Below are 16,859 nucleotides of genomic sequence, written 5' to 3'. Positions count from 1 at the left end.
TTAATCATTTATATCTTAAAGAAGTCATGTTTAGAAATGTTCATAAGAGGTGAGTTATGTTGGTTTGGTTATCCGCTGTAGCCCCACTTTTCCTTGGTAGTGACATAAAATCAGGATTATAGATAGATTTTAATTTCTTTGTTGTGATTTAGAAGAGATACAGAAGTACATACCCAAATAATAATTTTAAAACAAGTAATTTGAGTAAAAAACTGTTGAGGTCGAGTCACTTTTAAGAAATATAAGTACATGAAGAAATCGTAACATTTTATACTTATTCGTTTATTACGATCACATTTCTTATATCTGTTGAAAAAACTAAGTAAATATTAAAAATGTGCTGCATTTATTTCTTACAAATTAAAAGGAAAATGCCTTATTAATAGTGATTCGTAATGATGCCAACTAATCTAATATGTTTTTCAATGATTCGTTCCAACTGACTGTTGCAAGCAATATGACGATCTGTAATCTGTGATTCGTCCGTTCATTGCACCATTTCATTTTACATCGTTGTGCTCTGTGTGGAAACGCCGTTCTTTCTTAGTGGCGGTTGCAACAATACAACATGGTAAGTTCATTTTTAAATCTTTTTCAATCATTTATAAAAAGGATTAATTACTAATTTTAATTGAAAGCACTGTAATATGAAGTCTTATTGTAATTTAATATGCTGATATTCTGAGCTAATTTAACATTTTTTGATGAATGATTGACATTTTGAAATTAGAATTTGTTTCGTGAAGGCTGCTCCTGAATATTTTTCTGTTGACTGTTCGAGGTAATTTCATAAAGAAGATTTTGAAAATTTCACGTGTAAAAGTTACTACGAGTTTCATTTTTTTTTTTTTTTGAAACTTCAAATGTTAGACCATAAGCCTGTCTTAGCCCCCCCCCCCAAAAAAGTCTTTTGCACCAATAAACCCACCAACAAAAAGTTAAGAGTACTTTTGATCTCTGTGAATTAAAATTATTTTAGATTATAATTTTAGTTAGGATATTCATTTATAATTTGGAGCAGCCTTAAGAAAGATTTTAAAAAGACTAAATCATTACCTGTTGAATATAAGCGATTTTTTATAGTTCCTTAAACTAGAATCAATAATAAAATACGAAGCATTTTTAAAAAATACAGAATAAGTATAAAACACAAAGTACAATGTTCTCATTATTTTAATTATAGGTCGTAATCAGTGATATGATTATAAACTATGTATGAAACTGTCGTAGTTAAATATTTCATCTTTAACTTTATATTAAAATTAAGTTCATTTTCCATTTATTTTGAAATATTTCTAGTTCTTTGCTGACTTATTGAAACTGAATAGTTTGATAGGCCTAACGTTTCTAAATCTAAAATCATTTTGTACTTGAGGTTTTAGAAAGAAAATGAAATAAAACTTTAGATTTTTAATGATATCCAAGATTGTACTGCATATTTAAAATTTCATTTTTTATGTAGCGTTAATTAAACAAAGAAAAACTTGTGAAAATTTTATACATATTCTTTCATCAACCTTTTTTTGATGTTAATTTATAGATATTGTAATCAATACACCTATTTTAACCTGTTTCTGAGAAAGATTGTCTATTTTAAATTTTTTAAGATGTCAAAGACGTAATTGTCATGATCATATCCTCTGTATCTGTTGTCAGCATTTCTTTCTTAATACTTTAAACATAACATAAAGCATAAGGAATCTGTCAGTATTTTACAGGCTATTAATAACGCTTAAATGGCATTGTTAATAGAGTTTCGAGGGAAAATACTTTTTTTGTTTGGAATTACTGGTTCTTTTGTATTGAAACCAAGTATCTATTTAAGTAGATATCTATTATCATTAGCTGGTGCTTTGAAATTTTTTATATTAGCATGATAAATGTTGAAATGTTTTCTTAACGTAAAAGATCTTTCATTTTCCTATTATATTATTAATCAAAAATTGTATTGCAACTTAATCAGTTTGATTTTCATTAGTTTAGGTGTTACTAGTATTCTAAAAAAAATTGGACATTTTATTTCTCAGAATAAATCTTAAAATGCTCAACCTGGGTGTCAATTATTTAATCAAATCTTGGTAAAGAATTTGTGTGCAATATGCTTCTATTAATATCAAAAAAGTCCTGATTTAAGTATTAATCTAAATCAGTTTGAATTCTTATTTGAATCTACAATTATAGATGCATTCGGGTTTCATTTTTTATGTGGTAATTTCTTGCTACGTTAAATTAAATTTGTTTATTTTATCTTATCACAGTTTTGAAGGTTCTAATTATATGTAATAAGTAGATTTAACTCAGCTTTCAGATGTCAAGTTTTCTTAGTATTTTCTACTGTGAATAAATCTGTAAGTACTAAATGGATTTTTTAGAGCAGATAAAAAAACACAGGCTGAAAATTGATTAAAGCCATTTTTAATATGCAAACTGCACTTCATTTAATAAAATATTTTTTACAATATTTTCTTTCATATAGGCCTGCCATTCTTTTCTCAATGAATAAGATCTGATTTCAAAATTGTAGTCTTAGCTTCATTTGTTGCTGAAGTTTACAATTGAAATTTGAACCTTCAAGACGTTTAAAATGTTTATGATCACTTTGTATACGTTTGAATTTTTAGTGACAATTTTTTAAAAATTTATTTTAAATAATATATTAACGTTAGAATGCTGAAACAAAATATTTTTGGCACTTGGAAATTGGGTATAACAGCAATAATGGTGGCAAGTTGTAATTTTTTTTAAAAGAAAAATCTTAACATTTGACAATTTATTATTAGGTAGGTTTACAAAATTTTTCTCCTTAACAAGGACTTGCTACCTGATTCTTTTGTTTTGTTATCTTGTGTTAATAAAAGTTAGTAACTAACAACCAATCTGGTTTATCATATTTTTAGGTCATTAAGCTTTAATAAAAAAATGCTTCATTTAGCTCAAAACATTATTAACTTTATTATTAATTCCGCAGTGCAAACCATAGATATTTTCTTTAAATTAGAAACCATTACTTTGAAATAGAAAGCATGAACTATTCTGTCATCGCATTTTAATTCTAAAATCTTTTATTCTGAGTTCTGATAGCATTTTTTTTAGTTTAGTCACAATTTTTATTTATAAGTAGCTTTATAATATGAAGTATTTTAATTTGTAATAAAGAACTGATAATCTTATTCATCTTTAATTTACTTTTTTGCTAATTTTGTGAATATTTTGATATTGGGTTGGCAAAAAATATTGGCTATTTGCATTCTTTAATCTAATATTAATGCTTAGTTGGCAATCTAATATTTGTGCTTAACAACTTGATTGTTGTTGAGCTATTAAAAATGTAACTATTTTTATCATAATGCAACTCAAATGGAAACTACTTAATTTTTATATTTAATGAATGCTATTTTTTTGTTTTTTAGTCTACACACAAGAAAAAGACTAGGAAGTTGAGAGGACATGTTAGTCATGGTCATGGCCGAATAGGTACTTCTTTTGTTTCTTCATTAAGGGTCAAGTACACTAATGAAATTTCCGCAAGATGTAAAGCGACAAGTCTAGCTTTTGCTCTTTGGGATTGGCTTTTGACTTCTGAAATGGATGATGGAAATTTATATGAAGTCAGAATGCACTCACAAAAACTTTTATTCTTCAAAGACTGAACCAATTTGTTTCAGTTTTGGATTGCAAGAGTACTGCTGTGTCAAGTTCTGCCTTGGTTCTTCAGTCGATGCTTAGCAGTACATATGGTATACAAATTCACACAGACCTTTTTAATTTAATTTTTCATTTTAAACAAATATAGTAAAATTGAACTGCACATAAGTTACTTTAAATTTTTTCTGAAATGTATTTTTGTGCGATAAAGTTAGGAATATTCGTTTATGTTAATTTACATAGTTATTAGCTTGCTAAGTGTATGTATTTTTAGTTTAATGTTTGAAGAAATTCATTCAGCAAATAGAGAAGGAATTTTAAATAAAAATTTTAGTTGCATAAATTCTAAGAAAAAAACTTTTAACTATAAAAAACCCAATTTTAAATAGTTATTCAATTTACTAAAAGTAAAATATATAAAAAGTATTCCAGTATTTTTTTTTATAAAATAAATAGAAGCATTAATGGAAAAAATACATTAATTTAAAATAAAATTACAATTTTTAGAAGATTTGGTTGATTCTCAAAGTATTACTCAATTAACAATTAATGAATAGATCCAAGTATTAAATTATTATCTGTTTTGAAAACGAATTTCCTTTGAAGTATAATTGTATAGTGCCTTTGAGTAATGTAAGCCTTGCATGTCCTCTTTCAAATTTCCAAAACTAAATATTTACTAATTTTTTTTTCCTATGCAGTTGTAAATTTTAACACTGAAATAAAAGAAATTCAAACCAGTGAAAGTCTGGAGAATTGATTTCAATGTCTAGCTCATTAATAATTAAATGCAATTTATGCTAAGTTGTAAAAAAATTAATGTATCTTAAATTATTTAATTATAAGATCAAACATTTTTTAAATTGTTTCAAATCAAATTTTTTAGGTATAATAAAAATATAAAATTTGCAAAAAGTTATTAGGAATAGTGTTCTAAAATAAGCAATACTTGATTTAAATTTGGAAGAAAACGAGTGTATGGGCCTTATAATTTAAATGAAAGCAAGATTAAAGAAAGAAAAAAATTAGACTTAATGTGTTTGGGGCTTTGCATGTTTTATCTAATAATGTGGTCCTATACATAGTTGCTTAAAAATAAATGTTGATGTAGCATGAAATATATTAAGATTTCATAAATTCAAATGCACTTAACTGTTTTTGAGGAGCATACTTGTCATGGAAAAAGTACATTTTGTGCTATGACAATTACTATATTTATGATTGCTTAATTATTATATTTATAATTATGTATTTCATATATATGTTTATGATAATTTAGATATGGTTTTTCCAAGGAGTTCGAAACGGTTAACTGGTTAAAATGGGATCTTCTCGCAAACAATTGATATTTTGCATTGTTTTGTTATTGGTTCTCTTTAAATCAAGTATTGGCAACTAGTAAATGCATATTTTTTCTTTGTGTAAGAATTTTATCCTACTTTTTATCATAAAATTTAAAACATTTCTTGATATGCCATTCTATTTAGTTTTAGAATAATTAGTAATCAATTTACTATTTAAAAACAAAAAAAATACATCTTATATTTTTCAATTAAGTATGTAAATTTAATTGCTGATCATATTGTACCTTAATATTTTGTGTAAAATATTAAGGTACTGGTGGATGGAAGATTTAATTTCAAATAAGCAATAAAAAGTACAAACCAACTCCAAAAGTTGAAATTAGACTTATGAAAATGCAAAAAAGAAAGAAAAAAAAAACAATGGGAGAATGAATCTAGTTAAATTGCAAAATTGCTAATTTTCTCCCAGATCAGAATGTCTGGAAGAATTCCTCTCTGTTGCTGTCTCTTGAGAAAATTTCGTTAGTGTGCTAAACCATAGCATTATTTGATATACGAGTATGGATAAAACATGCCAATTAACAATATTCTGAATCTAAAAGTAATTATACAAAGCAGTTGTAATATCTTTTGATGAGAAATGGTATTTTACCCGAGAAGTTGCCTAATGAAAAATGCATCAATTACTGTCAAAAACTTATATTTCTTTTAAGTTATGCTTCATCATGTATAAGTTTTTACAAATTCCTGATATTCCAGTATGGTATCAATTTTTTTCTTTATAGCTTATCTATTAGAATTATTAATAGGAAAGTTCCTATCTATAATATGTTATTTTTTTTCTTTATTGTAAAATATTTTTTTTATAGGAAAACATCGTAAGCATCCTGGAGGTCGTGGTAATGCTGGTGGTATGCATCATCACAGGATAAATTTTGACAAATAGTATGTATCTTGTTAATTGATTGAAATTTGTTGAAATCAAAAAGTATATAAAAATATAACCTTGTTCTGATGAATTTTCGGGATGTGGTACGAGAATTGTGTTATACAAGTATTTTGATAAGCTAGTTAAGGACATTAAAAGTTTGTTGTATGTGACTGTTTCATTCTTTCATGTGACTAGAAATAATAAGCCTATCAATACTCGGATAAGGAAACTCCTTGCTTTTACACATGCACTTATAAGTATTGATCTTGCCAAAATAGGGATGCAGTGCAAGATGTGAAAATGTTGAAATTTGAACCAAGTAAAAATTAGGAAGTATAATACCTTCATATCATCTGATAAGTTACCAGAAAAGATAATATTTACATGAAAGTTAAAGAGTAATCCAGTTTATAAATAAAAATAAAACATATTGCTTGCCAACGGATTCTGAAACTCTTTGCTTTTGCGCATTCGTTAGGATGGGTTTAATTCGGCAGAATAAAGGTGAGAGAAAAGGAAATGTTTACATTTAACAATAAAGTAAATTCTGGAAGTAGCACTTTTCCTTCCATGTGTCACCCCTTAGTGTAATAGAACTGTCAAAAAGTGGTCATCTCAGAATACTGAAACAAATAGTAACTGACCATTTAAATAATAGGTTTCTTCCTTTTCATTTTTTGGCAAAAATGCTAAACAAAAAAGTATAATTCAATTAGTTTATATTTGTTCTAAATTTTAATATCTTTTCTGCTGTAATCAAATTCATAAATAGATGTTTTCCCAAAAAATATTCTTTTTTGAGGTATAAAGTCTGGTTCATTTATTTTCTGTAAATCTTTTTAATGATATTAATAGAAATGTTGGCTATTTGGCTGGCATGTTTTATTAGATATGTGAGCAGAATACTTGATTCACTTACTGCCTCTTGATCACAATATTTAATAAAAAGTAATTTTAGTGCAACTCCTGAAAGTATTGTTGCTACGCTTAACATAGAATTTCTTACTGTATCTTACCCCTTTATAGAGTACAATAGTCCGAAGATTGAAATCTTGCAATTCTGAAATTAACAGTAGATAAATATTTGTCATGGTAATTGATTATCTGAAACATGCTCTCAATTTCATTCTTAGTAAATGTTGTCTGAGAAAGGTCAGATATCAGCTTTTGATTCATCAGAGTAATATTATATAAGTTTTATTGTTTGTTTATTTAAATTATATGGTGATGATATGTGTTTATTTTTTTTAAAAAATTAGGTTCTTCTAGGTTATTTGCTATGAGATTTTAGTACCGTCCCAGTCTGAAATATGAGGGATACTATGTACTCTGATGCAAATTATTCGATGAAATTCTCTAATGTTTTAGAATTAAATTTTATAATGTATTATTCATTTGCTGATTATGGTGAGTCTTCAGTACCGTCCCAGTCTGATGTTTAATGATGGACATTATGTACTCTGATGCAACAGTTTTAGCTTGCATATTGATTGTTTTGTTTGAATTTTATTATAAAATGGTTGCAAGTTTTATCTATTAGAATTTAGTAAATGTAGATTTTAAAAATATAATTAAAGTTAATCAAATTTGTCTTAAAAGAGAGTTTGCAAAGTTTGTGTAATTTCTTTGATAAATTTATGGATCTAAGTTGAAAACTCGTCAGTTTTGTAATTAAGAAAAGAGAAATTTTTATTTCAGTGTATTTTTCTAGCCTTTGACTGATATTTGCTTTAATATGAAAACTAAATAAGATATTTTATGATGAATTGAATAGTTATCCCTGTCTGATATTAATGAAAGATAATTGAATTATGATACATGTTAATTGAATAAAGACTTTACTGTTCTTTCTGCCTCCTCCCTTCTCTTTATGGGTCTTCCCTCAGAAAATTTAAATGGATTTTCTTTTTCTATTTGCTTATGTGATGAATTGAAAGTTATCCCTGTCTGAAATGACATGAAGACAATAATATTCTGATGGTTTCTTCTATTTATATATTTATATAAACATATGTAAGCAAATAATAAGCAATGATTTATTTTTTAAAATTTTATTTTAATGTTGGTGCATTTACTACCCTGCTATAAAAATAGGACTTGGTAAATAAAATGTGCTACATGATGAATTAAATAGTTATCCCTGTCTGATTCTTACTGTGAAAGATGACCAAGTTCTGATGCATATTAATGAAATGAGCATTATTTATTCCAGTGAAATCTGTTATTAGTTTTATTTTGATATCTTAGATGTTTAATTCTAAGACTTATTTAAAGGTAGTTATAGAAAAAAACTAAGAAAATATGCTCTATGATGAATTGAATAGTTATCCCTGTCTGATGTTATTAATGAGAGATAACCATGTTCTGAGGCATATAAATAGAATGTTTAGTATTATATTACTTCATAATATAAAATACTTATGGTGAAAATCATATCTTAGTTTATAATTATACTCATAAATATTGATAAACTTTTTAAAATTCTTAAAATTGTTGGTGTAATTTTGTTTAGTGTCTAGTAAAAACATTAAATTTTAGTGATTAATCAAGCAGCCAAATATCAATGAATGATAATTAGGCTATAATTATTAATGCAAAATTTGTACATATTTCTTATTACATGAAAAAGGTACTATATGATGAATTGAATAGTTATCCCTGTCTGATAATCATGAAAGATGAAAGATTTTCTGAGGTGTGCTTAATGGAAATTATTGCATGCAATCTGTTTTCCCTGTACTGTTGTCAAGGATCTTGTATCTGAAGCATACCAAACTGCATATCTGGTTGCGAATGTCTGGACTTGCATCCAATTTAAACTTAATGCTGCCTGTGGCAGTGTCGAAAAAGCAAATTTCAATTATAAATACTGAATACTTTAAGAATATTTTTAATGTGATTTTTTATGATGAAAATTCTCAGACCTGTTCTGATATATCTGATGAATAAAATTTTCTGATTCCATAACATTTGTAGATTAAAAAAAAAAATGTTCTGAAAATTGATAAGCACTAATCTTTTCAAGATAAGTATTGAAAGGGGAAAGGGGAATCATTTTCAAATTAAAAAAAATTGTATGTACTGTATGCTATACTTTTAATTGTTATTTTGTCTCCATATTTAAAATGCTAGTTCTAAGTGATCTTATTTTTGTGCATTATATTGCAGAAATTAACTTTAATGAATTATTTTAATGATAAATGTACATGTGATTGGTACATTTTTCTTATAACAAAGATGGATTTTTTTCTAGCCATCCTGGATATTTTGGTAAAGTTGGCATAAGAAATTTCCATCTGAAGAAGAACCAAAAGTATATGCCTATCATAAATATTGACAAATTGTGGTCTCTAGTTTCCGAGAAAACGAGATTACAGTACAAAGATCACCCTGAAGGCAAAGCTCCTGTCATTGATGTTGTCAATGCTGTAAGTATGATTGATCTCTCTTGAACTAATGAGAAGATAACAGGTTGGCATGTTTATGACCTGTTAAATAATTGAATGATTCAGATATATAAAAATCGGTGTTTTATCTGCCGAAATTAATAAGCATGACCTTGCATAGTGAAATTGTATGTTTAGTATGATAGGTACGTAAAATTATTTTTTTGTTTCTTAGAGGTACAGTAGACTCCCGATTATCCGCGCCTGCCACACAAAGTTTTTTTTTTTTTTTTGACTGATTTTTTCAAAAAGGTGCAGTTTTACAGTTATGCTTTTGTAATTACATAATACATTACAGTATTAAAACAGTACATATGTATTAATTTTTCTGTGTATCCTTGACGCCTCTCGTAAATACAAAGCACTTTTCTGTTTTCATTAACAAAATGCATTTTAGGTTAGTTTTGAGTGATATACTAAAATATTAAGCGTTAGTTAAACATTTCTTGCTGTTTATTTTACGTTTTATTGTACATAAAACAATTTTTCAAAGTTGGAATGACTTTTCTTTTTTGCTATACCCGTTTTTAGCTTTATTCGGATTATCCGCGATTTTTGTTATCCGCGGCGGCCACGCCACCCAATTCCGCGGATAATCGGGAGTGTACTGTATATAGAAACCTGGAGTCAATCACTACGATTATGCCTTTTAAAATTTGCTATGCTTTATTAACTTTAGTTTTCCCACCTTGTATTGTAAAAATTTTCATTGAAATTTTAAAATTTTTACTTAATTTTCTCTCACTCTTATGCATATCTGTAGACTTGCTGTGGCTCTGTGCCTCAGTAAGGGGAAAAGACATGCTAAATAAAAGTTACTTTTATTACTCCCCATGATATTTTTACGATACTGGGGCTCGCAAAAGTAAAACAATTAAGATTTTTTGCTATTTTTATCTCATTCATATTTTATCAATACAATTTCAGGACTTTTTCATTCTTTATAAAAAGAATTAATTATAGTTTAAATAAGTAAGCTTAGTTTTATTAATTTTACTTTTTGTGTTGACATTTTATTTTTGAAACCCATTATTTGCACATTAGGCCTATTAAAATTATTCTTACACCACATGTATCCGATGTGTTGCAGTGTCATTTTTTCAGATTAATATCTATACTATTCTAATACCTACAAGATGCCTATTTTTTAAAAAATGCTACAAATTACTAGTAGTTCAGAGCAGCTTAATTACAGAATTTTGTGAACTTTAAAATTTTATGATTTTTTTTGTAAATGAGTTAAATTTTTAATTTGCCAGAAATAAGTATTGCTCCTCCAGAATGAATCATTAACATTTACATATTTATCAATTTGAGCAATTTTCCTATATCATTGTATGATTTTTGTCACATTGACATGTAATAAGAGAACTGTTACAAAGACTAACATCTTATTTAGTGATTTCTTGTTGTAATTTTTTAAGTATTTTTGAATGCCAGATTGTATTTCAGACTTTGTCAAGTAAAATGTTTTTAGTAAAATATAACAAAACAATAACTTTTAATAAGAGGTTAGCTGCTGTGCATATCTGTAGACTTGCAAGGACTTGAGTCTTGGCAAGGGGAAAAGATATGCCAGATAAAATATGCTTGGGTTGCATACCACCATCTCATGCTGATGTTGGTGTTTTCTAAGGCAGTACAGTGATTCAGTTATTTGCAAGTTTCTATTAAATTGGACAGAAGTCATATGATTTAGTATGGTGAAGTAAATTGCTATATGTCCTAATACAAGTTGGAATTAACTCAGTTTTTTAATCCATTCTTGTACTGAAAGCTAAAACTGCTCACTGTTTTTTAATTCACTTATCACAATTCTTGTAATGATGAGATACAGTACCGTCCCAGTCTGACATATGATGAGGGAAATCACTTTTTGCTCTGATGCAAGCTAAAACAGCTCACCACTATAAAATCCATGCACCTTTTTTTTCTGGTAATATTAAGAAAATATCCAAGTTGAGTACAGCCTGGAAAATTATGATATATGTGTAATAAATTTGCAGAAAATGTATATTTAAGTATTTGCATTTCTGTCAAATGTTTTGAATTTTTGTGATTGAAATCTTGCACATATTTAGAACTTGCAGTCCTTATTATTAGACTGCAGGTGTCGGAAATGTGCTATATAAATGCTTGATTCTCCAGATTCAAAATTTAGCTCATCTTGTTTTGTTATGGAGTATCTCAACATATTCCCTAATTCATGCTCATAATGGTGAGATCATTAGATTAATTCTGATTTTGATGAATGTGTTATGATTAAAGATAATTGAATATTCAAAATTCAAGTAATTTAGTTTCATGGTAGGCAATTTTTTTTGTAAATTTTTATAATTGCAAATTAAAATGGAATTATTGATTTTGTGTAAAGTTTATTTTGCTGGTTACAAAGCAGTCTGGCTAATTAATTATACTGAAATTCTTTTAAATCCCCTGAAAGAACTTCATTCTAACCACTTATTGATCTAAATGATGGCTTGTAAACATAAGCAGATTATAAAGATGTCTTTAACAGATCTGCATGGTTTTATGTAGTGAATTTTATTAAAATGAATGACCAACAATTTTGGATATGAAAATCTTCCATTCCAGAGTAGGTTTAGAATTAAAAGTGTATTTAGTAGGATGGAAAGCATGCACATCTTGCTGTATATTGCTGCTTTGCTAAGTTAATTCCTCTGAAAATGCTAGTTTCAGGATCCTGAAGCAAACAGTATCTAGAACATAAATTTTATGAGTGCTGTTTTAATAACTTAAATATTCCTTAACATATGTAAGGCCATTGTACTGTTAAATTGAAGTCTTGCACATATTTAGAACTTGCAGTCTTCATTATTAGACTACTGGTGTCGGAAATGTGCTAAATAAAAGTTAGATTCTTCCGATATAAAATAAGTTTTATCTTGTTTTGGGTCAAAGTATCTCAACACATATTTTTAAATGCCTTTTGTTAAAAATCATGTTCATATGTAGAATTAACTATGCAAATCTTCACAAATGGCATAATTAGAGTTATTTTACATTTAAATTCTTTAATGTAGTGCAGTTCATTTTTTTTTTTTTTTTTTTTTTTTTAATATGATGAAAATTTTCTCAGACCTGTTCTGAATTCTGATGACCAAATTTTCTGAAAGTTTGTTCATTGACAATATTTCGTGAAGCGTAAAGGAAATGCTTCATGTAATTAATAAATGAATTTAGACAATCTCGTTTCAATCCAAAATATGAGGGGTATGAAATATGCATAGTTATTAATTAAATTCTTTTGATCTGCATTTATTTTTGTAATGATGATATTCAGTACCGTCCCAGTCTGAAGTATAATGAGGGATACTACTATATGTTCTGATACAATCCAGAATAGCTCACAACTATAATTCATGCACTTTCATTCTTGTAATGATGATATTTAGTACCGTCCCAGTCTGAAGTATAATGAGGGATACTACTATATGTTCTGATGCAATCCAGAATAGCTCATAACTTTATAATTCATGTGTTTTCATTCTTGTAATGATGATATTCAGTACCGTCCCAGTCTGAAGTATAATGAGGGATACTACTATATGTTCTGATGCAATCCAGAATAGCTCATAACTATAATTCATGCACTTTCATTCTTGTAATGATGATATTTAGTACCGTCCCAGTCTGAAGTAAAATGAGGGATACTACTATATGTTCTGATGCAATCCAGAATAGCTCATAACTTTATAATTCATGTGTTTTCATTCTTGTAATGATGATATTCAGTACCGTCCCAGTCTGAAGTATAATGAGGGATACTACTATGTGCTCTGATGCAAGTGAAAATTTTTTAGCTCAATTGGCATTTTTTTATTGGTTTTATGTTAATACTTTTATATTGTTAAGTTTAAGAATATAAGTATTGAAATATCCTTAAATGATGAAACTATCCAGACCTGTGCTGAATATTGATGAAAATAAAGTTTCTGAAAATGCATTTTTAAAATTAAATTTCTGTGCTATTGATATTTTGTGTCATTGATAACTGACATTGTTTCTGAAAGGTTGCAAATAATGTTTTTTAAAAATGAGATTATTCGGGCCTTTATTGAATATTAATAAAAAGTAATTTTTGAAGCCATGGAAGAATGAAATAAAATAATTGATTTTGGAATTCACAGAATTTTCTTGCATGTGTTTTGGCTATATTCTTAATGATGAAAAAACCTCAGACCTGTTCTGCATACTGATGAAAACAAAATTTCTGAAATTAAACACATAAAAGAGGATTTTGTAATTCTGAAAAAAAAAAAAATTATTTCTTGCTATTTATTCTGCCTGCTTGTTCTATTAGTTATATTTATTAGAATAGTCTTGTCATATTCAAATATTTTAAAAAGAAAAAGGATCTACAATTTTGTGATTTAAAGTAAATAATTAAGTTTGAAATGTGATTTTAAACCATCATTTCTGTTATTGCTTTCAGAAAGATTCATCAATTGGTGGCCAGTATTTCCTTCTGATAGAAGTTGATTTTAATAAATGAAATTCGTAACTCGTTATGTGGTTGATTTATAGTTATTGGGGAGGAAAAATTTTTTTATTGGAAATGTTAGTGTGCGAAGATTTAACTATGGCTAATAAGACTGGGAAATGCAAGATTTCTTTTAGCATAATTATTGATCCATACAGTTAGAATATAGTTCTTTTTGTGATTCAGGTCATTTTTCCATTTGGAAATATGCCTTAGTTATTAATATTTACATTATGAGATAAGGCACAATAAGAGTAAATGTACTGTGTAAATGTTTTACCACAGCAATCTTTCTTAATGATGAAATTATCCAGACCTGTACTGAATACTGATGCAATGAATTTCTGAAAATAAGATTTTGGAGACTAGACATTTTGCTATAAAGTTTCACAAAGTGTAGTTTAAACTTGCTGATAAATTCATTGAGAACTTTTAATAAGAAAAGTAAAAGTTGAGATTTGTTCTAAATTCTGATGAAAAATCATTTTTGGGACCATCAGTTATTTCGATTTCTGAAAAGATATGTACATGAATTAACATTGGGACATAACTAGATATATGCACTGCTTAAGAACATTGTATCTTTATTGGGATACTATGTGTCAAACAGTGCTATATAAAATGAAAGTAATCTTTTTTTTTTCTCTTCTCCTATGAGAGACCGATAACTTTCAGACAGGATTAATTAGCTTCTAAAACACTGATTCTTTTGCAATTTTCATAAATGGTTTCTTGTTTTTAACCTATTCTTCTTTTTTTAGGGTTACTACAAAGTTCTTGGTAAGGGCCGATTACCAAGGCAGCCTGTTATAGTGAAAGCAAGATTTTTTAGTAGAGAAGCTGAAGCAAAAATTAAATCTGTTGGCGGAGCATGTATATTGACTGCGTAAATAAAATAATTGTATATATATATTTTTTTTTTTGTCATTCTTTTCTGTGTATATCTTGATTCACTTTCCTATTTTTCTATATGCATCATTTGAAGTATAAAATTCCTTACAAAGTGCAGCAAAATTTTAAGGTGTTGTAAAACATGTTCTGCATTAGTAAGATTTTATTTTGTATGTCGTTTATTATGACAAGTTCACAGAATGAAAGAAAAGTAGAATTTTGTCTGCTTGAATTAATTTTGTATCTTCCAGAATATTCAGTCTTTACACTCTATTCCAGTTCATTAATATTTAGAAAATAGTAAGCTGTTATATATAACACTGAATAAGGCTTTTGATTGCAATGAACAACATAGGTTTTTTTTTTATATATATATTGTAAGTTTGAAGATAAAATGTATTGTAGCTGCTGGCATGTAGAACTTATATCTAAAATTTCATATTGAGATTTGCATCGGAGCAATTTTTCCGGCACTGGATTCTTAGCATGGCATTCAAATCATGCTGCTGAAAAATCTTATGAAGTCAAATATTTTGAAACGGTTGAATTGTGTGGTGAAGAATCATAGTCACTTGATTGCATTATAATGAGGGTAAAACAATTTTAATTCAATCAAATTAAATCAAGATATAATCCACCTTCTATAGGATTGTAATTTGCTTCAATGATCATTGCAAGTTGAATCATTTATCAGTGTCATTATAAGTTTAATCATATGTCATGTTATTTAATGAGGGATTTATTTAATAAAGGTAAATGAACTGAAGTATCTAGTATGATATTAGGATTTATTAAATTATCTAATGAATAAAATCTAATTGAAATTGAACTGAATTAAATTGAAAGTAAAATTAATAGAACTAATTAAAAGTCCAATTTGATAATGACCTATCAAGGGGTATTGATTAAAAGTTCAAGTTTGATTTGCAATTGATGAAATTTTAATTTGTTGGTATTCAAAGCTAAGACTGTGACTTGTGTTTATTTGGAAGTTCTCATTAAGATATAGACTTGTAAATAATTAAAATACCAGATAAGAAATTTCTTCATCTGCATTTATATATGAGGTTAGAAGTCTACAGAAAAATTTCTTAACTGACTAAAATGAAATCTCATCAATGATGAAAAAGAGGTAGCAAATGATTGAATGTGTTTCAAGATACAACCTGTTCATATTTTGAAATGTACAGAAACTACAGTATGCCGAATTTTAGGTTAGGTTCTTATTGGCTAAAATTTAAAGTTGGATTCTTAAATTTTTATTTCAAATACCAAATTTTGAGTGCATTAAAAAAATTTACTGTTCAATGTCATAATGATAGCATGCAAGGAAAATGAGTTATTCATAACAGTGTAATCCTGAATGAAATACAAAGTGTTACCTATGTTGGTTACTAAGCAGTTTTATATTTCGAATTGAACCTAATGGCACCTATTTATATGCTTATCTTAAATTTATAATTGATAGAAGGTATTGATTAACATAGATGTGTTTCAGATAACTAGTTATCAGGAATTTTGGATTTGTGAGATGCTTGCCATCTTGCACCAATTTAGTTTTATATCATTTTAAAATGAATTATATTGATAGTATTCCTTATATAAGGAAACTATAAAAATACTCAAAATATTAATCAAAAATCAATGCGGTCCATAAAATATTTTTTCATCAAACATCTGGAAACGTATTGGCTCAGAAAAATGGTGAAAACCCTTATGAATAAGATTTTATGTGCGAGATTTATTTAATAGTTTGACGAAAGTGAGTTAGTCCTCTGCTATTATGGTGTTATAATATTTTAAGGTTACACATGACATGACTTATTCAAATATAAAATGTTTTCATACTATAGTGGTTCTTTTTTGAAATTATAAATTTTTTTGTTTCATAGATATTTTCTATTAAAGTAATTATTGTAAATGAGAGGTATACTTATTAAGATTTTGAGGTGGCTTATTTTCTTTGAATGATGAAAAATTTTTTTCAAAGCACAAGATTAGACTATTTGTCAGACCAGAGTAACTATCAAATTTAGCACATAGTTATTTCATGGGAGTAGTTGTTCATTAAGAAAGGATTGTTAACAAATGAATTTTACACTAATTAAAATTTTAATGTCTTTCAATTTCACATTGAA

General features: G+C 27.3%; 1 protein-coding gene and 1 non-coding gene across 3 annotated transcripts; both read left to right on the top strand.

Annotated features, from left to right (window-relative positions):
- Positions 1-436: 436 nt before the first annotated feature.
- Positions 437-14,740, top strand: LOC129956973 (60S ribosomal protein L27a-like). Of its 2 annotated transcripts, XM_056069049.1 has the most exons (5): positions 437-571; positions 3,411-3,474; positions 5,819-5,894; positions 9,134-9,308; positions 14,592-14,740. In XM_056069049.1, exons 1-5 carry the CDS (start codon positions 569-571, stop codon positions 14,718-14,720), a joined length of 447 nt encoding a protein of 148 aa, XP_055925024.1. In that variant the 5' UTR covers positions 437-568; the 3' UTR covers positions 14,721-14,740. The 2 variants fall into 2 exon arrangements, with proteins under 2 accessions (XP_055925024.1, XP_055925025.1); XM_056069050.1 differs by lacking the exons at positions 437-571; positions 3,411-3,474 and adding an exon at positions 3,488-3,737.
- LOC129957975 (small nucleolar RNA R38) lies at positions 8,180-8,255 on the top strand. Its single transcript, XR_008783071.1, has one exon. It is a non-coding gene; the product is annotated as a small nucleolar RNA R38 (small nucleolar RNA).
- Positions 14,741-16,859: the final 2,119 nt, after the last annotated feature.

This window comes from Argiope bruennichi, chromosome 11, assembly GCF_947563725.1.
Source record: "Argiope bruennichi chromosome 11, qqArgBrue1.1, whole genome shotgun sequence".
Lineage (NCBI taxonomy): Eukaryota > Metazoa > Arthropoda > Arachnida > Araneae > Araneidae > Argiope > Argiope bruennichi.
This window is presented reverse-complemented; position numbering and strand designations above follow the sequence as displayed.